This window comes from Dendrobates tinctorius, unplaced genomic scaffold (assembly GCF_039654945.1).
Source record: "Dendrobates tinctorius isolate UK_male_01 unplaced genomic scaffold, ASM3965494v1 ptg000022l, whole genome shotgun sequence".
Lineage (NCBI taxonomy): Eukaryota > Metazoa > Chordata > Amphibia > Anura > Dendrobatidae > Dendrobates > Dendrobates tinctorius.
In genome coordinates, this window is record NW_027361690.1 from 96,380,262 (window position 1) to 96,404,747 (window position 24,486).

The window sequence follows — 24,486 nt, forward strand, 5'->3', positions numbered from 1 at the left end:
ACTTTTGCCACTACTCCAGCTCATTTTATTACAGCGCTGGAGTGGTGATACAAATGTAATTAAACTGAACAACTGAACAGCCGCAATTTAAATTTATTCCTGACGACCTTCCCACCCTACACCACCATCTTTTGACCAATACTTGTGACTGAACAGAATAAAAAGTCACCTAGCAAACTAAAATGTATGATAGCCATGTTCTAGTCTTGTTATTGCTGTCATGGATTTACATAGAGATCACGGCCGGCGTTAGGGCCACAGCTCGTCCAGGGGCACCCAACCTGCCGCTATGTGTTCCCTGAGTAAGAGGGTCTCGGCACCGAACTTCACCCCAATTGCGCATTCAACTATCGGCATCATAGAAGCGGATACAATTACGCCAGGGTCACACTTGCGAGTGCAATTCGAGAAACTTGCACGAGTCTCTCGCCTCAATACCCGGCACTCGGACCGGAGCGTTCAGCTACATAGAAATAGATGCAGCTGCACACTCTGGTCCTGAGTGCCGGCGGCAGTGCCGGTTAGTGAGACGTGAGACTTGCGTGAGTTTCTCACATTGCACCTGCAAGTGTGACCCCGGCCTTACAAAGCAGTGGAGGAGAGTCATGTGTCGCTCCCTCTCCCATCACTCATAATTAAAAGCAATTAAAATAAATAAAACACAAAAAATTAATCAATTAGGGTTTATTTATAAACATGAAAATAGATAACGAACATTCTTCGCAAAACCAAAATTTCCTTAGGCATCTTTTTTTTCAACTTTGTTCAGTTCTTCTCTGCTGGTCAGGATTCACATCAACAACACAGGACTATTGCCAGTGCACGGCACCTTCTGGACTCATGAAATAGTCAGTAAAGGTTTCTCGCACACAGTCACCAGAGTCGGATGGTGTTCCCAGACCCACGTTGAGCACTGGAGTAAATACTGTCTGCTGTGACTCCTCATCTACATCAGTGATGTACTCACGAGCATAGTTATGGAGTACACAGCATGCCTTAATCACAGGGTCAACAGTGTCTGTACCCAACTGGATGACAGTGTGAAAGATCCTCCACTGATTAGTCATGATTCCGAAGGCGCATTCCACATATCTGCGTGCACGACTCAGCCGATAATTAAAAACCCTCCGCCGGGCATCCAGTCCCATTTGTGGGTATGGGCGCAGCAGGTGGGTCATTAGGGGAAATGCCTCATTCGATACCATCACAAAGGGAACTGGATGTGTGGAACCCGGCAAAGGTCGTGGGGCTGGAAGCGTACCAGAATCTTGAAGAATTTGCAGAGGAATCTGTGATGTTCGCAACACCAGAGAGTCCCCAGTGTTGCCATAGGCACCAACATCAACGGCAACAAATTTATAACGTGCATCAGCCACCGCCATGAGGACTACAGAAAAACACTGCATACAATTAAAGAAGTGTGATCCTGATCGTACTGGCTGCTGAACTCTTACATGTTTTCCACCAACGGCACCTACGCAGTTTGGGAAATTGGCCACAGACTGAAAGCCTGCTGCGACTTGCAGCCAAGTCTTCTCGGTTGGGGAAGGCATCACGATGGGCTGCAACTTCTGCCATATCACGTTACATGTGCGCCTCACAATTTGTGAAATGGTGGATTTACCAACTCTAAATTGGATTTCCAGTGATGTATAGCTCTCTCCTGTGGCCAGAAATCTGCAAAGGAAAAGAAAAGGTGATTAGAAACGTCAACAAAAACTAATGACATACAAATAAAAAAAATAAATGTACTTACCGCAAGGTGATGAGCAGCCTTTCCTCAGCAGAGTTCGCCTTTTTTCTGAACGTACTGCAATAGCTCAGCTCTGGGGATAATATCTGTAACAGCCTGTCAAATCCTTGTATTGGAAGCCGGCAAAAAGCTTTGAATTTATCTGGATATCTGTAAAAAAAAAAAATTGACATGAAAAAAATGGTTAGGCAATATATTGTGATTTATTGGGGACACATTTTACACAGGAAACTCTTTACATACAGTTAACTTACCTCCTTAAATCTCGGTATAACTCATTGAAATACCACTTCTCCCTTTTCTCCGAAACTATAGGGTAGACCCAAAGCTTTTTTGCTCTTCTTCTGGACTGCTCCTATTAAGATAAAACAATTGGTTACTGCATAACACAGTTAAAAAAGAAAGACATGCAAGATATTACTTACATATTCTTTAGCTTACCTGCTCTCTGCGACTATACAGAATATGTAGCACCAATCCCCATATCAGGTTTTTATAGGGCCTGCAGAGCCGTAAGGGCTGCTGTGTGCTCATCTCTGCCCTCAACTGTGCGCTCAATCTCTCCAAAATGGAGAATAAAACAAAAAAGGTTGAACAAGGAAATTACACCACACTTCTATTTAATAATATATCTTTATTTAGCTTGCAAATCTGCATGAAAATCCGCATCAAAACAGAGCAGATTTTCAACTGCGTTTGCTGCCAAGAGAGGAAGAATCCGTGCAGAAATTTCCACAGGCAAATCTGCAACGTGAGCACATACCCTAATGATGCTTTGTCAGGCCTTCACAGCGGCTGACTTCAGTTGTTGCTTGTTTGTGGATTTTTCTGCCTTTAGCTTTGTCTTAAATGTTTGGGCACCTTTCGCACGAAATAAAAATGTTTTCACGTTTTTTTGCTATGATTGCAGTGTGACTTTTTCTCCTATACATTATTCACTTGCCAGTGGATTTTGAGGACCGTACCCACTTTCTTTTTCAATATGATAGATAGATATATATATATATATAGATATATATATATATATATAGATATATATAGATATATATAGATATATATAGATATATATAGAGATATATAGAGATATATATATATAGATATATATATATATAGATATATATATATATAGATATATATATATATAGATATACATATATATAGATATATATATATATATATATATACATAGATATATATATATATAGATATATATATATATATATAGATATACATATATATATATATATACATATATATATATATATATATATATATATATATATATATATATAGATATACATATATATATATATATATATATATATATATATATACATAGATATATATATATATATATATATATATATACATATATATATATATATATATATATATATATATATATATATATATATATATAGATATATATACACTCACTGGCCACTTTATTAGGTACACCTGTCCAACTGTGTGTTAAGACTTAATTTCTAATCAGCCAATCACATGGCGGCAACTCAGTGCATTTAGGCATGTAGACATGGTCAAGACAATCTCCTGCAGTTCAAACCGAGCATCAGTATGGGGAAGAAAGGTGATTTGAGTGCCTTTGAACGTGGCATGATTGTTGGTGCCAGAAGGGCTGGTCTGAGTATTTCAGAAACTGCTGATCTACTGGGATTTTCACGCACAACCATCTCTAGGGTTTACAGAGAATGGTCCGAAAAAGAAAAAAAATCCAGTGAGCGGCAGTTCTGTGGCCGGAAATGCCTTGTTGATGCCAGAGGAGAATGGGCAGACTGGTTCGAGCTGATAGAAAGGCAACAGTGACTCAAATTGCCACCCGTTACAACCAAGGTAGGCAGAAGAGCATCTCTGAACGCACAGTGCGTCGAACTTTGAGGCAGATGGGCTACAGCAGCAGAAGACCACACTGGGTACCACTCCTCTCAGCTAAGAACAGGAAACTGAGGCTACAATTTGCACAAGCTCATCGAAATTGGACAGTAGAAGATTGGAAAAACGTTGCCTGGTCTGATGAGTCTCGATTTCTGCTGCGACATTCGGATGGTAGGGTCAGAATTTGGCGTAAACAACATGAAAGCATGGATCCATCCTGCCTTGTATCAACGGTTCAGGCTGGTGGTGGTGGTGTCATGGTGTGGGGAATTTTTTCTTGGCACTCTTTGGGCCCCTTGGTACCAATTGAGCATCGTTGCAACGCCACAGGCTACCTGAGTATTGTTGCTGACCATGTCCATCCCTTTATGACCACAATGTACCCAACATCTGATGGCTACTTTCAGCAGGATAATGCGCCATGTCATAAAGCTCGAATCATCTCAGATTGGTTTCTTGAACATGACAATGAGTTCACTGTACTCAAATGGCCTCCTCAGTCACCAGATCTCAATCCAATAGAGCATCTTTGGGATGTGGTGGAACAGGAGATTCGCATCAGGGATGTGCAGCCGACAAATCTGCGCCAACTGTGTGATGCCATCATGTCAATATGGTCCAAAATCTCTGAGGAATGCTTCCAGCACCTTGTTGAATCTCTGCCACGAAGAATTGAGGCAGTTCTGAAGGCAAAAGGGGGTCCAACCCCTTACTAGCATGGTGTACCTAATAAAGTGGCCAGTGAGTGTATATAGATATAGATATATATATATATATATATATATATATATATATATATATATATATATACACATACTCAGCAGACACAGGGGCGCGCAGCGATGGATGGAGGATCGGTAAGTATCGCCAGTGCCATAGTCCTGAGCCAGCCGTGGCCCCGGCACCTGGCCCCAAGCAACGGAAAGGTATTTAATTTTTTTTATTTATTTGCGGCGGGAGCAGCAGCAGAAGCATACGGGGGGGTATTCTATGGAGCACCTTATCGGGCAGCATATAGGGGGATAGTCTATGGAGCACCTTATGGGGCAACATATGGGGGGGTATTCTATGGAGCACCCTATGGAGCAGCATATGGGGGGAGGGTATTCTATGGAACACCTTATGGGGCAGCATAAACTATGGAGCAGCATATGGGGGCATAAACAATGGGGCATCTTACAGGCAGCATATGGGGGCATAGTCTATGGAGCAGCATATGGGGGCATAATCTATGGAGCATCTTATGGGGCCATAACCTTTATGGAGCAGCATATGGGGCATATTATTCTATGGAGCATCTTATGAAACTATCATGTACTGTATGAAGCATATATGGGGCTCCTGATTCATATGGATATTCAAAAACATTTAACCTACTGATGTCTCAATTAATTTTACTTTTATTGGTATTTTTTTTTATTTTTGAAATTTACCAGTAGCTGCTGCATTTTCCACCCTAGGCTTATACACGAGTCTAAGTTTTCCCAGTTTGTTTTTTTTTTTGTGGCAAAATTGGGGGGGGGGGGGGGGGGGGTCGGCTTAGGCTGGTTTCACATTTGTGGTTTTTTTCGCGGTATTTTAGCGCTAAATAGCGCATGCGTTTTTTTCCCCTATACTTTGCATGGGATGCGCTTATGTGCGCATACACATGCGTTTGTATGCGTTTTACCGCGCATGCGTTTTTTTGCGGTATGCGCTCGGGCGCACAAAATGCAACCTGTTGCATTTTTTGGGCGTCCGACTTGCCTCAAAAAAACGCATGCGCGCGCAATGCCTTTTTTTACAGCAAGACACCCATTATAAGTCTATGGTGAGCATATGTGCGCATTGGCATGCTTATGTATGCGTTTTTTTGCACATGCATTTTTTTTTACCATTAGTTTAGACAATGGAATTTAGGGGTTTGGGTTAGAGTTAGGGTTAGTTAAGGGGGTTTAGGGTTAGGGTTAGGATCAGGGTATGGTTTGGTTAAGGGTTAGGGTCAGGGTTAGGATCAGGGTATGGTTTGGTTAAGGGTTAGGGTTAGGATCAGGGTATGGTTTGGTTAAGGGTTAGGGTCAGGGTTAGGGTATGGTTTGGTTAAGGGTTAGGGTCAGGGTATGGTTTGGTTAAGGGTTATGGTCAGGGTCATGGTTAGGGTTAGGTTCAGGGTTAGGGTCAGGGTTAGGTTTAGGGTCAGGGTTAGGTTTAGTTAGGGTTTAGGGTTTGGGTTAGGGTTAAGTATGGTTTGGTTAAGGGTTAGGGTCAGGGTTAGTAAAGTCATGGTTTGGGTTAGTGTGAGGGGCCACCTAATGTTGGAAAAAAACGCAAACGCGGTAAAAACGCACTAAAAACGCATACAAACGCATAAAAACGCTGCGTTTTTTTCATGCATGCTCATAAAAATGCTTGAAAAAAACGCAGCAGTTGTATGCTTTTGTATGCGTTTTTTCAATGCGTTTTTTTGCGGGAAAAACGCGCTGCAAAAAAAAGCAAGTGTGAAACTAGCCTTATACACGAAAAAAAAAAAAAATAAATAAAATATATATATATATATATATATATATATATATATATATATATATATATATATATATATATATATATATATACACACACACACACACACACACACATACATATATCGCAGTCAATATAAATTTTGTTGCACACCCCTACACAAAAAAACAATAAAAAGGCAATAACAATTGATCAAAAAACACCTTATGCACCTAAAAATGGTATCAATAAAAGCGTCAGTTAGCCATATAAAAACAAGCCCTCACACAGCTCAAATCGACGAAGAAAACGTTAGATGTCTCAGAAACATGATTTGTTTTACCACACAAAAGAACAAAACAACCAACCTATGCAACTTTGGTACTGTAATGCGAAAAGTGAGCAATTGTAAGAGCACAGTGCTAATATAATGAAAATTGCAATATATTAAGAAAAAAACTTTGATGGGAGCACTTCTTTAAATGGATACTCGACATTGGCATCCATCACTCATAGATTAACAACAGTGATTTCAAAGTAAATCAAACATTTTTAATAGCTTTTTGACGACATATCAATCAAATGGATAGAATGAAAGCCCATACATGTTGGATGTCACTTTTTATGCCTCTGTTTAATAAATAAGTTACCCACAGGCTCTAATGGTGTCTGGGTATCCAAAATATCCTTAGAAACTCAGAAAGCAACCAGGGCTTCTCAAACTTTTCCTTCTGGGGCCTCACCAGATGGACAAAAATGTTGCCTAGACCTCAAAAAGAAGCCAAACAATATGCCCAAGCCTCACCATTAGTGGTGAAAGTCCATGCCAAAATAAAATATCCTACTTAATTTAACTTTTACTTGTTTCTGAGGATCTGAATAACATTAAAATATGAATAATTGTCAATTATTTTGCTAAATACTAATTTGCTTCAGCCATAAAAAAAGGAGTGTGAAGCTTATATTGACTTCTGTAAATTTCACCTAATCAGCTGCAGCTTGCCAACAAGCAGGAGCCGCACTGGTGAGACCCACCTCAAAATTTGAAAAGCCCTGCAGAGGCATTCATCACCAATGGGTTCCTAATAAAGCATACAGTTCATTGAAAAAGTATTTATATGTTGAGAATTTTTACACGTTTTCAAGTGACACTCACAGTCTTAAAGGGAACCTGTCAGCAGGAATGTGCCCAATAAGCTACACACAGTGTCAGGTCGGCGCTGTTATACTGAATAAAATGATACCTTAGTTGACGAAATCAGTCCTGTAGCTGTTTCTTAATTTTTATTTGCAGTTCTGTGTTAAGGACATTCTCATGTCCTAAGGTGTGGTTCATGTACGTGGTGCTCGGATCAGATATTCATAGTGCAGACTGATCCCTCGGTGACCCGCCCCCTAGTTCGCATAATGAACATCATCGCATACTGAATATACTGCAACATAATCACATGGTTACTGTACACTTAATCCCTTTTGCAGATTTACTTGAGTGAGGAGAAAAAAAAAATCATTTTGAAAATGGCACCCGGGGAGCCTGCACAGTAGCAGCTATAGGTGTGTATAGAGATCCGATAGCTGTTGTTGTGCAGGCAGCGCCATCTTGCTGGAAAAGAAATAAAAATGTCCTCATCCAAGATGGTGCCGCCCACACATGAGCAATAGCAGCTATTGGCGATTTCCGAGAGCTGATACTGCGCAGGTGCGGGCGGCGCCATCTTGGAGGAAATTTTTTTCTTCTCCAGCAAGATGGCACCGGTGGCACCTACACAATAGCAGCAATTGGATCTCTATACAAACTAGTAGCTGCTACTGCGTAGGTGCCCCGGGCTCAAGTAAATTTGCAAAAGGGATTAAGTGCACAGTAACCATGCGATTATGCTGCAGGCAGGTGCCACAGTCGGCACCTGCCTGCAGAAGCGCTTTTTTTAAATTCAGTATGTGATGGTATTCATTATGTAAACTAGCGGGCAGGTCAGTGAGGGACCAGTGACCTATCAGAAGTCTGCATTATGAATATCTAATCACAGCACCACATACATGAACTCCGCCTTAGGGCACGAGCATAACATTAACACAAAACTGAAAAAGATTAAGAAGCAGCCACAAGACGGATTTCATCAATCATTTTACTCATTATAATGGCGCAGACCTGACACTATGTGTAGGTTGCTATGCACAATCCTGGTGACTGGTTCCCTTTAAATGTAATTTATGTGAAATCCCAACACAAAGTATTTGTGAAGTGTAAAGGAAATATGTGTTTCTAAATATTTTAAAACTATAAATCTGAAATTTGTGAAGTGCATTTGTATTCAGCCCCCCACCTCTTGCCAATACTTTGTAGCATCACCATTCGATGTAACTACTACTGTCAATCTTTTGTTAGTAGCAGGTCTCGTCGAGCTTTTCAAATCTACAGACATGAGACTAGAGAGTAAGTTCACCTTCCAGCAGAGAATTGTTAGGCGTCGGGTTCCTGCAGCGGTTCAACAGGAATCCAGAGCCTCACAGTCTGCAGTCTCCCATTCTCTTTCGACCGCAGCGGAGATTGCTCAGCAATCCCTGCTTCCCAGACGCTCTGCCCAGACCTGCTCTGTGGGGCTAGCTATTGCTGCCACCTTTTGCTCAGCAATGGCAATGAAGGATGCTCAGCAGCAAATCGCTCCAGAGGCTAAGTCCTCCTGCCGCTCCACTGAGCATGCTCACGAGACGATCTCCCATTGGAGATCTGGAGCCACATGTCCAGGTCCTTCTCCAGATCTGATTGGTCCATCTCAGGGATCTGGAAGCTTACAGAAAGTCCTGGCTATAAAAGGTTCGCATGGCTGCTCGCTCATGCGCTAGTATAGTCGCTACTGTGTGAATGGTGATGGATGCATGAACCTGCAAATGACTCATTAAGATCTCCTCCCTCTGATATTACGAGTGTGTATAGGGACTTAGCTATAGAGTCAGCGCCAGCCAGTGGCAAGCTACAAGCCACTACAGCATCCTCCACAGTGCTAGCATCCGACAGTGCGCCTGCTTCTGGGCATTGTCGACTAGCGGCAGTGTCTGTCGCCGCGCTGCAGTCTGCAGCTCCTCATAGCGTCCGCAGTTGCGACGCCGCACGCACGGTAGGTCTAGACGGACGCAGACCCTCTGCCTAGGGCCCAGCTCCTGTGACCATATACCGTGCGTGCACTTCTCTGAGACCTGTGACGCTAACAGGCTCAGTCTTTTGTGTTTTTCACTTAAGGCATCTCTGTGAGTAAACAGATCGCTCAGCGCACCAACCCACGTGCGTAATACCGCCATATGGTACGTCCGCCATTAGCTGCACGGTGGACCCCGGGCGGCAAACGCACTTTACGTTATTTTATATTTAGTGCGTTCCGCCGTCCCTAACATGAATGACCGTAAACGTACTGCCAGAGCTAGAATAGACTGGTTTAGATACAAGCAAGTGTGTGTGAATGGCCCAGCGTCACGCTGTGACTGTACGCGATTAGAAAAAGGGGCTTGAAGACTGTGGCCCTAACTATCCCTGCTCCAAAAGGTACTTCTAAAGGTGAGCAGGTTTGGGCCACCAGCCTTACTGCTCTCTTGTTATTCCGTAAGCTGTCCCCTTCCCCCAGGAGATCCTGGACAGAATTGCTAGGGTATCAACACGTAAAACAGACAGGGAAAACAGAAAGCATAAAACATACACCAAAAAGTAGGGCGGTATATAGGGAAGGATAGGGATGTACCAACCAAATGGGAATAAGACAATGAGGGAAGTATACACCCAAAAACAGCACACAACAATCTGCAATAGCAACACCAAACTTGAATTCAGCACAGCATCTCCTAGGAGCTAGGAAGCAAAGCTTTCACTAGCAAGGAAGAGAAGGTCTGACCAGATTTTATGGGGAGAGGAAAGGACCAGGTCAGGAGCAGCTGTGTAATGGAGCTGCAAGTTTCTAACCACCTCTTCAGCACCAAAGGAAACATAATTAATTTAATATTAAAACACAAACACACAAGCTGGAAGTGCATTGAGCAGCAGGGTGGTGTGCTGGTAAAAGGGAAAAAAAAACTTAAATCTTCTGCCTGAGCGAGTGTGAATGAGCTGAGTGTGACCTGAGCGTAAGTGCGAACTGTGGGACTTGTGATTCAGTGAAGAGGTATTTGGAAAACCTATAACAAATACCTGTGCGAGTTGCTGAATTGTAGGTTGCGGAGTGCTTTCTACCTGTTCAATTTTGGGGGGGGGGCTTTGGGGATTGTTTAACCTATTTTTTCTTTCTACAGGGTTAATCTCTTATTTTACTATCTGTGTTTTTAAGGGTTAACTATACTGCATTTAAATCTTGAGGTGTAACTATATTCACAAGGGGTTAATTAAGGGTGGGAGTTCATAATTAAGGGTTTATAAGGGGCAGCTGGTTGGGGCTCAACTCCTTTTGGAAGTGCATTGAGCAGCAGGGTGGTGTGCTGATAAAAGGGAAAAGAAAATCTTTTAAATCTTCTGCCTGAGCGAGTGTGACCTGAACATAAGTGTGAACTGTGGTAAGTGTGTGACTTGTGATTCAGTGACTTTGGATTCAGGGAGTTTCCAAGGGAGGTATTACTGAATTGATGTTATATTTTATTAATACTTTTTATTTATTTGTGCTTATCTTTTTGTCTGGTGCAATCCCCATTAGGATGTGCTCCACTATTGCCAATGCCATCCAGTGCACGTTTTGCCGCATGTATGAAATCCTTGAACAGCTGGTCGAGGGTGCATACTGATGTGCGAGATGTGAGCACGTTGTGCATTTGGAAGCCCAGATACTGGATCTAAATGTGCAGCTGGCAACACAGATCCATAGGCAATATGGAAAACGGTAATTAGACCTACCGGTGATTGTGTTTCCAGGAATCCATACTGACAGCACATTGGAGGACGTCCTTCTCATCCGTAGTGGGACAGTAAACCACGAGAGTTTAAAAGGATCCTCCCCTTCCCATCCCTCAGTGATTTCACAAAGTAACACCTCTGGATGGATGCAAACAGATTTTATTTAAACCAACATTCTCCATACACGTTACATCACAGTTGTATGAAAAGTATTATCGGGAGGGATCTAACAGTGCTGTCAGGATGGATTCCTGGAAACACAATTACTGGTAGGTCTAATTACCGTTTTCCAGGTCACCACCTGACAGCACATTGGAGTAGTACCAAAGTATATTGGTCCTAGGGCGGGACTACTGCATGGAGTACTTTTCTCCCAAATGCCAGCTGTGTGGATGCTATGTCTAGTATATAGTGTTTGGAGAAAGTACTAAGACTAGACCAAGATGCCGCCCTGCAAATATGCTCCGCCGAGGCGCCCCCCTTTCTGCCCATGAAGCGGCCATGGCCCTGGTTGAGTGGGCTCTAAGGTTCCCCGGGGGATTTTGACCCTGTGATTTGTAGGCTTTGCTAATAGTGGACCTAATCCACCTTGCCAGTGTCGATTTTGATGCTCTTTTCCCTTTATTAGGACCTCTAAACTGGACAAAAAGATTACTATCCTGTCTCCAGGGTCTGGTTGCATCCAGGTACCTGAGCACAGTTTCCTTTACGTCCAAGCTATGGTAGCTTTTTTCCCTGCTATACTGGAAAAAGGAAGGAAGAACTACTTCCTGATTCATGTTGGGAGTTTGAGACGACTTTGGGTAGGAAGGCCGGGTCGAGTCTTAACACTAACCGGTCACTGAACACCTGTAAGTAGGGATCCTGGGTTGATAAGGCCTGCAGTTTTCCTAACCTCTTGGCTGAGGTGACTGCCACTAAGAAGGCTGTTTTAAGAGAGAGATTACGAATACTTATCTCTGTCCCTATCTGATATGGCTGTTTGCAAAGCGTATTGAGGACTAGGTTAAGGTCCCAAGGTGGTATGCTGTTCCTAATTAGGGGTTTAACACCGCTCTCGAGAACCGGGCTACCCATGGGTGTGATGATAGGGCTGTGTCATAGAATACACTCAAGGCTGATATCTGTACTCTCAGAGTACAGAGTCTAAGGCCTTTCCTGAACCCTTCCTGTAAGAAGTCGAGTATTTTCGGGATGTCAGGCTGGTCAGTTCTGACTGTCTCCTCCCCACAAAAGCTGCAGAATTTTTTCCAGATTTTATTATATATTGCCGCGGTCACGGGTTTTCTACTTGCTTGTAGAGTAGAAATGACTTCGTCCGATAGACCTCTTGCCCTTAGGACCTGCCGCTCAGGATCCAGGCTGACAACTGGAAAGCTTCCGGTTTTTGATGCAGAACCGGACGCTGATGGAGGAGGTCTTTCCTTCTTGGTAGAAAAATGGGTTCCTCGCCCGCTAGCTTCCTGAGTAGGGGAAACCAGCTTCTTCTTGGCCAGTAGGGAACTATCAATATAACGCTGGCTCTGTCCTCGCAGATTTTCTTGAGGACCCGTGGAATGAGGGCTAGGGGCGGGAAGGCATACAACAGACCCCTGCTCCAAGACTGTGATAGGGCATCTATTCCTGCCGGATTTCCCAGGGGGTTCAGGGAGTAGAAGGTCGTAAGCTTTGCGTTCTCTTTGTCCGCGAACAGGTCTACCGCTGGTTGTCCCCAACGATCGCACAGGCTGCTGAACACATCGTCGTTGAGCTCCCAGTCCATTGAAGTTACCCTTCTCCTGCTGAGGAAGTCTGCGATCTGGTTCCGAGAGCCCGCCAGATGTACGACCGAGATTGAGAGGACTTCCCTCTCTGCCCATCCGAAAATCTGATCTGCTAAGGCCTGAAGTGTGGGATGTCTTGGTCCACCTTGATGGCGGAGAAAGGCTACTGTTGTGGTGTTGTCTGACAGGACTTTGACGTGTTTGTTTCTCACGTGGGACCTGGCGACGAGCAGCACCTTCCAGACCGCATGTAGTTCTCTGACGTTGGAGGTTCTTCTGCTGTCCTCTGGACTCCATTGCCCCTGGTAATACTTTCCTGCGACGTGTCCGCCCCAGCCGAATAGACTTGCGTCCGTCGTCACTACGACCTCCGGGGACTGAACCCATGAGACACCCCTTTTTAGGTTTCTCGGAATGGTCCACCATAGAAGCGATCTTCTGGCTCGGAGGGTTAACCGTATCTTGCTGTCCAGAGAAGTCTGCCTTCTGTCCCAGGATGTTAGAATTGCGTGTTGGAGGTCGCGGGAGTGGAACTGACTCCATCTGACACAGGAAATGCAAGAAGTCATCAGCCCCAGGATCCTCATTGCATCTCTGACCGATACCTGATTTTTCGAGAACTGACGAATTTTCTTCGGCTTTGAAGTCTGTTTCTCGGCTGGTAGATACGACATCCTTTCTTCTGAGTCTAACATGACCCCCAGGAATTTTACTCTGGGTTTGGGTATGAGATCTGATTTTGCCCAATTTATTATCCATCCTAAACTCTGCAGCGTGGAGATTGAGGATTGACAGTCGATCCTGAGCTGGGCTGCTGAATCGGCTATAAAAAGGAAGTCATCTAAGTATGGGACCACCGTGATATTTCGGGCCCTTAGGTAGGCCACTACCTCTATTATTACTTTTGTAAAGACCCTCGGGGCCGATGCTAGGCTGAAGGGCAGGCAACGAAACTGATAGTGGTATATTGTGCCGTCTTTTTCAACCGCAAACCTGAGGTATCTCTGGTGATCCAGGTGGATAGGGACATGATAATATGCGTTTTTTAAATCCAAAGTGCACATTACCACATCCCTTCCCAGAAGGGGAATCGTGGATCTTATCGATTCCATTTTGAAGCGCCTGTAAGACACCCATTTGTTCAGAGGTTTTAGGTTTATTATTGTTCGGGTTTCCCCCGAGGGTTTTTTTATTGCAAAGAGACTCAAGTAGTGTCCTCTGCCTTCCTCCTGGGCGGGGACCGGAGTAATTGCTTCCATGTCTAGGAGATCTTGGATGTCCAACCACATTGGGGAAGCTGCACTGAGGCGTGAACTGGTCACCAGAAATCTGTTCGGGGGTAGGGAGCTGAATTCTATTTTGTACCCCTTTGAGATGACTTGTAATACCCAGGGGCTGGAGGTGACCTTTTGCCACTCTCCCGGGAACTTGAGTAATCGCCCCCCTACTCTGGTGGCGTCATTTCCTCCGGGAGCTGGACCCCAGGCTGGAAAAGATGTTATCTCTATTCCAATTTCTACCTTCGCCTCCTTTGGGGTAGCTCCATCTACCCGTTTTACCTTTCCCCCTGTAGTGCGCTCTCTGGTTGTAACGGGGCCTACGAAAGGGCTGGTATCTTTTACGTTTCTCCTCAGGGAAACCCTTTTTTTCATCCGACGCTTTCTCTAAAATGTCGTCGAGCACGGGCCCGAAGACCCTGCCCCCCCGAGAAAGGAATTGAGCAGAGTTTATTTTTTGACTGCATGTCGCCTGTCCAATTCTTCAACCAGATAGCTCTTCTGGCTGTGTTGGACAGGGACTGGCTTCTGGCCAAGAACCTAACTGATTCTGCTAAGGCGTCGGCCAAGAATCCCGTAGCCAACTTAAGCAAGGGGAGTGATTTTAGGATTGTTTCCCTCGGGGTTCTGTCTGACAGATGCTCCTCTAGGTCATCTATCCACAGATGCATGGAGCGTGCTACCGATGTCGCGGCTATATTTGTTTTTATGACCGCTGCTGAGCTTTTCCAGGCCCTTTTTAAGAGCCCGTCTGCCTTCCGATCTAGGGGTTCCTTCAAGCTTGAGGAATCCTCAAACGGAATTGCCGTTTTCTTTGATACTTTAGCTACTGGAATATCAATTTTAGGGATCTCTTCCCAGACTTTAACCTCCTCAGGGTCGAATGGTAGACGCGACCTAAAGTCCCTGGGAATAGTTAATCTCTTCTCTGCCTCCTCCCACTCCTCCAGTATCATTGCCCGTATGTGGGTGTTTACTGGGAAGACCATCGAAGTCTGGGAGCGTAATCCCCCGAACATTTCATCCTGTATTGAGAGGGAAGGAGGGGGTTCCTCAATCTGCATAGTCTGCCGCACCGCTCCCAATAGTTCGTCCGTATCCCCAGACGAAAACAAGTATTTTCTCCCCCTTTCTGGGTGTTCTCTAGTCTTCTCTTCCTCTGCGTCAGAGTCGGACAGAATGCCTTCCGATGACGTATCAGACTCCCTCTGTCTTTTCCTGGATGGCTGGGGGTTCGCCTGCGGGGCCTGGGAGGTGGCTAGGCCGGATACAGAGGCCTGCACTTCTTCCCTAATTATTGCTCTCATATTAGACAAACGTAGCCTGCTCTTCCCCCATTATACGCTTGGTACATGCGTCACAAAGGGTCTTCTGCCACGTGTCCTTTAGCTTTTTAGAGCAGACCGGACACTTCTTATCCTTCCGTTTAGGCTCCTTTTTCTCAGAGGTAAGAGGTTACCCCCTAGAACATATAAAATACGGGTTCTATGGGGTTTATTCTTACGGGGCCCTCCAGTGACCTCTTCAGAGGTTACTCACGTGACCCTGGCACTCTGCTCCTGCCTCAGTCTTTGCCTGGTCCTCCATGCTGGTGATGGAAGTCGCTGACTGCTGAGGAGACACATACATGTGAGTGGTGACGGGCGCCCCCTGCCACCTGCCCTGTGGAGCAGAGCTGCATACCTCCTCTATTGTTGCTGCCGCTCCGATCTCCGGACGCCTGCCCTTCTCCTGATGGGCCGATGCCGCCACGGTGTGCTCAGTACCGGGCGGTCACTGCCTGAGGTGTCCTGACAGCGGCGCAGCCGGAATTACTGCGTCCGGTCGGCAGTGACGCGCGCACCGGAAGTGACGCGCGCGCCGGAAATGAAGTGCCCCCGGCCTCTGGCGCTCTGGCCTGTCCTCCGGTGGGGCGGGCGGCTGACGCGCGCCTGCTACAGCGCGCTCCCGCCCTCCTGACACAACGGCGTCACCCGGCGGTAGTCTGCTGTAGATGGACCGCTTGCGGGCTCTGCAACCCCAGTGGCGGTCTGCGGTGGTGGCGTCCAGGGTCGAGAGCCCCCGTCAGGGGGAAGCGACCCCGCGTCCGGGAGCAGCGCTACACCGGAGAAGCTGAGGGACCCTACATCGGGTTTCAGCCGCAGATCTTATCAGGTAGGAAGGGTGAGGCTGAGCCCCCCGATCCTGACCATCTGCATGGAACGGCCCGGATCCTCTCTCGTCGTTCCCATCCGCAGTGGGACAGGAAAAACACTGAGGGATGGGAAGGGGAGGATCCTTTTAAACTCTCGTGGTTTCCTGTCCCACTACGGATGAGAAGGACGTCCTCCAATGTGCTGTCAGGTGGTGACCTGGAAAGGAGTCTTCTGCTCACTGAGCAGACGCTCAATGGGATAGATGAGGGGGGGGATGCTAGGTTGGATCTGCAGGACAATGAAGCAGCTAGCTGGGTGACAGTCAGAAGGCGGGGTAGAGGGAAGAGCACCAGGGAGGCTAGTCCTGATCTGGCACACCCCAATAAGTTTACTAAGTTGGCAGATGAGGGGAGTGTTAGTGCAGGAGTAGCACTGCTGCAGCAAGGTATGTCCTCTGAAAGCCAGAGGAGTGTCTGCTCCAGTAAGGGGGGAAATAGGAGAGCAGGGAAGGCCAGACAGGTTCTGGTAGTGGGAGACTCAATTATTAGGGGAACAGATAGGGCAATCTGTCACAAAGACAGGGATCGTCGAACGGTGTGCTGCCTACCTGGTGCTCGAGTCCGACACATCGCTGATCGGGTTTACAGATTACTGGGAGGGGCTGGTGAGGATCCAGCGGTCATGGTGCACATTGACACAAATGACAAAGTTAAAGGTAGGTGGAAAGTCCTTAAAGATGATTTCAGGGAATTAGGCTGTAAGCTTAAAGCAAGGACCTCCAAGGTGGTATTTTCGGAAATACTTCCTGTACCACGCCAGAGAGGCAACGGGAGATTAGGGAGGTTAATAAGTGGCTCAGGAATTGGTGTAGGAAGGAGGGGTTTGGGTTCCTGCAGAACTGGGCCGACTTCTCAGTTGGCTACAGGTTCTATGCTAGGGACGGGCTGCACCTCAATGGGGACGGTGCAGCTGTGCTGGGGGAGAAAATGGCTAGAAGGTTGGATGAGTGTTTAAACTAGGGACGGGGGGGGGGGGGGGGTATTCCTTTTATAGGAGGGGAAGCCAGTGCAGATAGAGACCTGGGCACAAATAAGGAGATTTTTGTGTATTTTGTGATTATTGGGGGACACAGAACCATGGGTGTTATGCTGCTGTCCACTAGGAGGCAAAACTATGCATAATCTGAAAAAGATTAACTATGGCTCCTCCTCTGCAGTATACACCCCTGAACGGCATCAGCCTTCTCCAGTTTTGTGCAAAAGCATTAGGAGGAACGGAACAATAACATAACGATGCCTGTAAGAAGGCTACTATGTACGAGCTCAAAAAAACAATATCAGAACTCAACCGTAACAACGGCCAGTAAGGGCAACAGGGTGGGAGCTGTGTCCTCCAATTAGAGGCTAAGAGAAAGAGATTTTACGGTGAGTACACAAAAATCTCCTTTACTCTGTCGGCTCATTGGGGGACACAGAACCATGGGACTTCCCAAAGCAGTCCCTGGGTGGGAAGCAATGGACGAATATTGTGCTAGCAGGTCCCTAAACTGGGGGCACTGCTGCCTGCAGAACCAGTCTACCCAGGCTCGCATCCGCTGAGGACTGGGTATGAACACTGTAGTGTTTCGTAAACATGTGTAGGCTAGTCCAAGTGGCCGCCTTACACACTTGTTGTGCCGAAGCCTGGTGCCGAATGGCCAAGGAGGCCCCTACTGCCCGTGTAGAGTGTGCCGTGATACCGGCCGGAAGAGGGGAACTGTAAAGTCGGTAGGCCTCATGTATGGTGGACTTGATCCTCCTGGCAAGGGTAGCCTTGGAAGCCGGCAGTCCCTTGCGACCGCTTTCCGGAAGAATGAAGAGGGAATCAGACTTCCGGAAGGGTGCAGTCCTGGACACGTAAATCTGCAATGCTCTGACGAGGTCAAGCGTATGCAGAGCCTTCTCCACTCTATGGACCGGAACCGGGCAAAGGGATGGCAGTGAAATTTCCTCATTGAGGTGGAAGTTGGACACAACCTTCGGAAGGAAGGATGGTATTGTACGGAGAACCACCTTGTCCTGTTGAAAGGCTAGGAAAGGCCATCTGCATGAAAGTGCTGACAATTCCGACACTCTGTGTAACGAGGTGATTGCCACTAGAAAAACCACTTTCTGTGACAGAATGCAGAGTGGAACTTCTTTAAGGGGTTCGAAGGGTGGTGCCTGCAATGCTGTCAGGACCAGATTGAGGTCCCACGTTTCCAGCGGACGTTTTTAGGGAGGAACCAATCGGGAAACTCCCTGGAGGAAAGTCCTTACTTGCGGTTTGGTAGCAATGCGCCTTTGAAAAAGGACTGAAAGCGCTGACACTTGACTCTTAACCCCTTCACCCCCAAGGGTGGTTTGCACGTTCATGACCGGGCCAATTTTTACAATTCTGACCACTGTACCTTTATGAGGTAATAACTCTGGAACGCTTCCATGGATCCTGGTGATTCGGACATTGTTTTCTCTTGACATATTGTACTTCATGCTAGTGGTAAAATTTCATTCAAATAACTTACGTTTATTTGTGAGAAAAACGGAAATTTGGCGAAAATTTTGAAAATTTCGCAATTTTCCAACTTTGAATTTTTATGCCCTTAAACCACAGAGATACGGCACACAAAAAACTTGATAACTAACATTTCCCACATGTTTACTTTACATCAGCACAATTTTGGAACCAAAATTTTTTTTTGTTAGGAAGTTATGGGTTAAAAGTTGACCAGCGATTTCTCATTTTTACAACACCATTTTATTTTTACGGACCACATCACATTTGAAGCCACTTTGAGGGGTCTATATGATAGAAAATACCCAAAAGTGACACCCCTTAAGGTGCTCAAAACCACATTCAGTAAGTTTATTAACCCTTTAGGTGCGTCACAGGAATTTTTTTGAATATTTAAAAAAAAATGAACATCAACTTTTTTTCACAAAAAAAATACTTCAGGTTCAATTTTTTTTATTTTACCAAGGGTAACAGAAGAAATTGGACTGCAAAGTTATTGTGCAATTTGTCCTGAGTACGCTGATACCTGATATGAGGGGGGAACGACTGCTTCGGCGCATGGCAGAGCTCAGAAAGGAAGGAGCGCCGTTTGACTTTTTCAATGCAAAATTGGCTGGAATTCAGATTGGACGCCATGTCACGTTTGGAGAGTCCCTGATGTACCTAAACAGTGGAAACCCCCTACATGTGACCCCATTTTGGAAACTAGACCCCCCAAGGAACTTATCTAGATATGTGGTGAGAACTTTGAACCCACAAGGGCTTTACAGAAGTTTATAACGTACAGCCGTACAATTAAAAAATGATATTTTTTCCACAAAAATGATCTTTTCACCCCAATTTTTATTTTTCCAAGGGTAACAGGACCCTAAAAGTTATTGTGCAATTTGTCCTGAGTACGCTGATACCCCACATGTGGGGGTAAACCACTATTTGGGCGCATGGCAGAGCTCGGAAGGGAAGCAGAGTCATTTGACGTTTTTGGCTGGAATTGAGATCGGACATCATGTCGCGATTGGAAAACCCCTGATGTACCAAAACAGTCGAAACCCCCCACAAATGACACCATTTTGTAAACTAGACCCCCCAAGGAACTTATCTAGATGTGTGGTGAGCACTTTGAACCCCCCAGTGCTTCACAGAAGTTTATAACGCCCGGGCATGAAAATAAAAAATTCATATTTTTTCCACAAACATGATCTTTTAGTCACCATTTTTTTTTTATTTTCCCAAGGGTACCAGGAGAAATTGGACCCCAAAAGTTGTTGTCCAATTTGTCCCGAGTATGCTGATACCCCATATGTGGGAGAAAACTACTGTATGGGCACACGTCGGGGCTCGGAAGGGAAGTAGTGACATTTTGGAATGCAGACTTTGATGGAATGGTCTGCAGGTGTCATGTTGCCTTTGGAGAGCCCCTAATGTACCTAAACAGTGGAAACTCCCCACAAATGACCCCATTTTGGAAACGAGACTCCCTAAGGAACTTATCTAGATGTGTGGTGAGAACTTTGAAACCCCAAGGGCTTCACAGAAGTTTATAATGCCCGGGCATGAAAATAAAAAAATCGTATTTTTTCCACAAACATGATCAATTAGTCCCCAATTTATTCATTTTCCCAAGGGTAACAGGAGAAATTGGACCCCAAAAGTTGCTGTCCAATTTGTCATGAGTACGTTGACACCCCATATGTGGGAGAAAACCACTGTATGGACACACGTCAGGGCTCGGAAGGGAAGTAGTGACGTTTTGGAATGCAGACTTTGATGGAATGGTCTGCGGGTGTCATGTGCGTTTGGAGAGCCCCTGATGTACCTAAACTATTGAAACTCCCCACAAGTGACCCCATTTTGGACACTAGACCCCCCACGGAACTTATCTAGATGTGTGGTGAGCACTTTGAACCCCCAAGTCCTTCACAGAAGTTTATAACGCTCGGACGAGAAAATAAAAAAAACATTTTTTTCCACAAAAATGATATTTTTGCCCCCAATTTTTTATTTTCCTAAGGGTAACAGGAGAAATTGGACCCCAAAAATTGTTTTGCAATTTGTCCTGAGTAGGCTGATACCCTACATGTGGGGGTAAAACACTGTTTGGGCGCATGGCAGAGCTTGGAAGGGAAGGAGCACCATTTGATTTTTTTCAACTCAATTGGCTGGAATTGAGATCAGACGCCATGTTGCATTTGGAGAGCCCCTGATGTGCCCAAACAGTGGAAAGCCCCAATTATAACTCCAACCCAAATCCCAACACACCCCTAACCCTAATCTCAGCCCTAACCCTAACACTAGCCTTGGACCTAACCCTAGCCCTAACCCTAATGCAAAAATGGAAATACATTTTTTTTATTTTATTATTTTTCCCTAACTAAGGGGGTGATAACGGGGGGTTTGATTTACTATTTATGGCGGTTTTTATGTTTGGCAGCTGTCGCACGCTAAGGCTGTGTGCACACGTAGCGATTTTTAAACGTTTTTGCCGCAATTTTCGGCGCGAAAACGCTTAAAAATCGTGTACAGAACGCCCCCCATGCATTCCTATGGCATTCCGCACATGCTGTGCTAATGCTGCGCTTTTTTCCGCGGCGGAATCGCATCGCGGAAAAAATCGCAGCATGCTCATTCTTTGTGAGGAATCGCAAAGAATTGCCGCGATTCCGCACCCATAGGAATGCATGAGAATCGCTTACTTCCCGCATGTGGCTATGCCCACCTTGCGGGAAGTTAAGCGTCTCATGTGCGGTTGGTACCCACGGTGTGGAGGAGAGGAGACTGTCCTCCAGGCCCTGGGTACCATACCCCTGTAAAAAAAGAATAAAAAATAAAAAATCGGTGTATATTTACCTTCCGGCGTCCCGCGATGCATTCCCGGCCTAGCGTTCCCAGTAATGCCTTGCGGCAAGGCCCTGTGATGACGTGGTCTCGCGAGATCGCTATAGCAACGCGAGACTACGTCATCACAGGTCTCGCAAGGCATTACTGGGAACGCTGAGGCCCGGGAATGCAGCGCGGGACGCCGGAAGGTAAATATACACCGATTTTTTTATTTTTTTTTAGCATTTTAACATTCTATCTTTTACTATTGAAGCCGCATAGGCGGCCTCAATAGTAAAAACCTGGTCACACTTGTCAAACACTATGTTTGACGAGTGTGACCAACCTGTCAATCACTTTCCAAGCGATGCTTCAAATCGCTTGGAAAGTGCTTGAATATCGCACGCGAAAATCGAGGCAAAATCGCGATCATAATCGCGGTAAAATCGCGCGGAAAAAAACGCGCAATTTCTGGGAAGGAGTCCGGTTTTTAGTAAGTGTTTTAAAACGCTACGTGTGCACATAGCCTAAAAGACGCTTTTTATTGTAAAAATAGTTTTTGAATCACCACATATTGAGAGCTATAATTTTTCCGTATTTTGACCCACCGAGTCATGTGAGGTCTTATTTTTTGCGGGACGAGTTGACGTTTTTATTGGTATCATTTTCGGGCATGTGACATTTTTTGATCGCTTTTTATTCCGATTTTTGGGACGCAGAATGAACAAAAACCAGCGTTTCATGAATTTCTTTTGGAGGGGTGCGTTTACACCACTCTGCGTGTGGTAAAATTGATAAAGCGGTTTTATTCTTCGGGTCTGTACGGTTACAGCAATACCTCATTTAGGTTTTTTTTATGTTTTGTCGGTTTTTTGCAATGAAAACTATTTTATATAAAAAATTATTTTTGCATCGCTTTTTTCTGCGAGCTATAACTTTATTTTTTCGCTGATGATGCTGTGTGGCGGCTCGTTTTTTGCGGGACAAGATGACGTTTTCAGCGGTACCATGGATATTTATATGCGTCTTTTTGATCGCGCGTTATTGCACTTTATGTTTGGCAGTACGATAAATCATTTTTTGCTTCGTTTTTTATTTTTTAAGGGGTTCGCTAAAGGGGTTAACTAATGGGACAGTTTTATAGGGTGGGTCGTTACGGACGCGGCGATACCTAATATGTGTACTTTTATTGTTTTTTTTTTTATTTCCAAAAAATGGATTTATTGGGGGAATATTTTATTTTTTTTTTTAATTTATTTGGCGATTTTTTTAAAATTTTAACACTTTTTTTTTTTTTTTTTACACTTTATTACATAGTCCCAGGTGGGACATCACTGTCCTGTGACAGATCGCTGATCTGTCACATAACAGATCACTGTGACAGATCAGCGATCTGTCACAGGCAGTGCAGAAGGCTTCCTCATGCCTGCGCTTTGCAGGCACTGAGGAAGCCAGCTTCCTGCAGGCCCCCGAAGGCCCCTGTCGCCATCTTGGATTCGGGGGCCTGCAGGAAAGGAGCCCCCCGCAGCAGCGCTGCACATTGCGCTGCCATGGGGGGCTCAGGGAAGCACGGAGGGAGCCCCCTCCCTGCCGATGCTTCCCTTTAACCCCCGGTACACCGCAATCATGTTTGATCGCGGTGTGCAAGGGGTTAACGTGTCGGGGGCGGTCCGTGACCGCCCCTGACACATTGTGCCGGGTGTCAGCTGTGATAATCAGCTGACACCCGGCCGCGATCAGCGGCGCTCACCACGTGGGCGCCGCTGATCGCGGTAGACGTACTATCCCGTCCATGGGCATAGGGGCCCGGGTCCCATGGACGGGATAGTACGTCGGATGTCAGGAAGGGGTTAAGCGAGCCTAGGGATAGCTTGGCGTCTAGGCCCGATTGAAGAAAACCTAGTACCTTCGGGAGGGAATAAGGGAGTGGGATTTGTCCATGAGATTCGCACCAGGAAAAGAAAGCTCTCCAGGTACGATAAATCTTGGCGGAGGCTGGCTTCCTTGCCCTGACCATGGTCGCAATGACTTCCGGTGAAAACCCTGTCTGGGTTAGAATCCAGGTTTCAAGGTCCATGCCGTCAAATTGAGAGCCCCTCAATTCTGATGGTAGAACGGACCTTGAGACAGAAGGTCGTGACGGTCGGGTAGACGCCAGGGGGCGTCTGCTGTAAGTTGAACGATGTCGGTGTACCATGTACGTCTGGGCCAATCTGGCGCGATGAGGATGGTTGGAACGCCCTCTTGTTTGATCTTCCTCACGACCCTGGAGATCAGGGGGAGGGGTGGAGAAATGTACAGTAGTTGGAACTGGGACCAGTCCTGGACGAGGGCATCCGCTCCGAGCGACCGCGGGTCGTGTGTCCTGGACATGAAATTGGAGACATTGGTATTGAGATGGGATGCCATTGGGTCCACATCCGGGGTTCCCCAGCGTTGACAGATCTGGTAAAAAATCTCAGGATGGAGAGACCACCCCCCCCCCGAGTCCATTCCTTGCCTGCTGAGGAAGTCGGCTTCCCAGTTCTCTACACCCGGAATGTGGACCGCAGAGAGTACCGACCTCGTGTCTTCCGCCCAGTGGAGGATATTTGCCACTTCTCTCATCGCCTGGGTGCTGCGGGTCCCGCCTTGGTAATTCACATATGCCACAGCCGTGGCATTGTCCGACTGTATCCGTATGTGCGAGGTTGCAAACAAGTGATGAAAGGCTCTCAGTGCCAGGAAGATGGCCCGGATTTCCTGGATATTGATGGGTAAGGTCGCTTCCCTTGGTGACCACTTGCCTTGTGCCCTGTGATGTAGGTGCACGCCCCCCCAGCCTGTCAGGCTTGCATCGGTAGTCAGGATCTTCCATTGACCTGAGAGAAAGGGTTATCCTCGTGCAAGCGAGGTTGGCTTGAGCCACCAATGCAGGGACCTCCTGGTTGACTACGTCAACCGGAACTCCCTGTCAAGGGAAAAGGGA

General features: G+C 46.0%; 1 protein-coding gene across 4 annotated transcripts in view; it reads right to left on the minus strand.

Annotated features, from left to right (window-relative positions):
* WDR76 (WD repeat domain 76) overlaps positions 1-24,486 on the minus strand; it is a 286,518-nt gene that overhangs the window by 142,735 nt on the left and 119,297 nt on the right. The window contains exons 9-11 of one of the 4 annotated variants that reach the window (XM_073568998.1): positions 2,008-2,108; positions 1,757-1,903; positions 670-1,677 (exon numbers count right to left, since the gene is read on the minus strand). The exons of the other annotated variants lie outside the window; for them this stretch is intronic. Coding sequence (XP_073425099.1) covers positions 810-1,677; positions 1,757-1,903; positions 2,008-2,108 — 1,116 coding nt within the window. The 3' untranslated portion in view covers positions 670-809. Of the gene's footprint in view, positions 1-669; positions 1,678-1,756; positions 1,904-2,007; positions 2,109-24,486 lie in introns of those variants that run through there. 4 annotated transcript variants of the gene reach the window in all.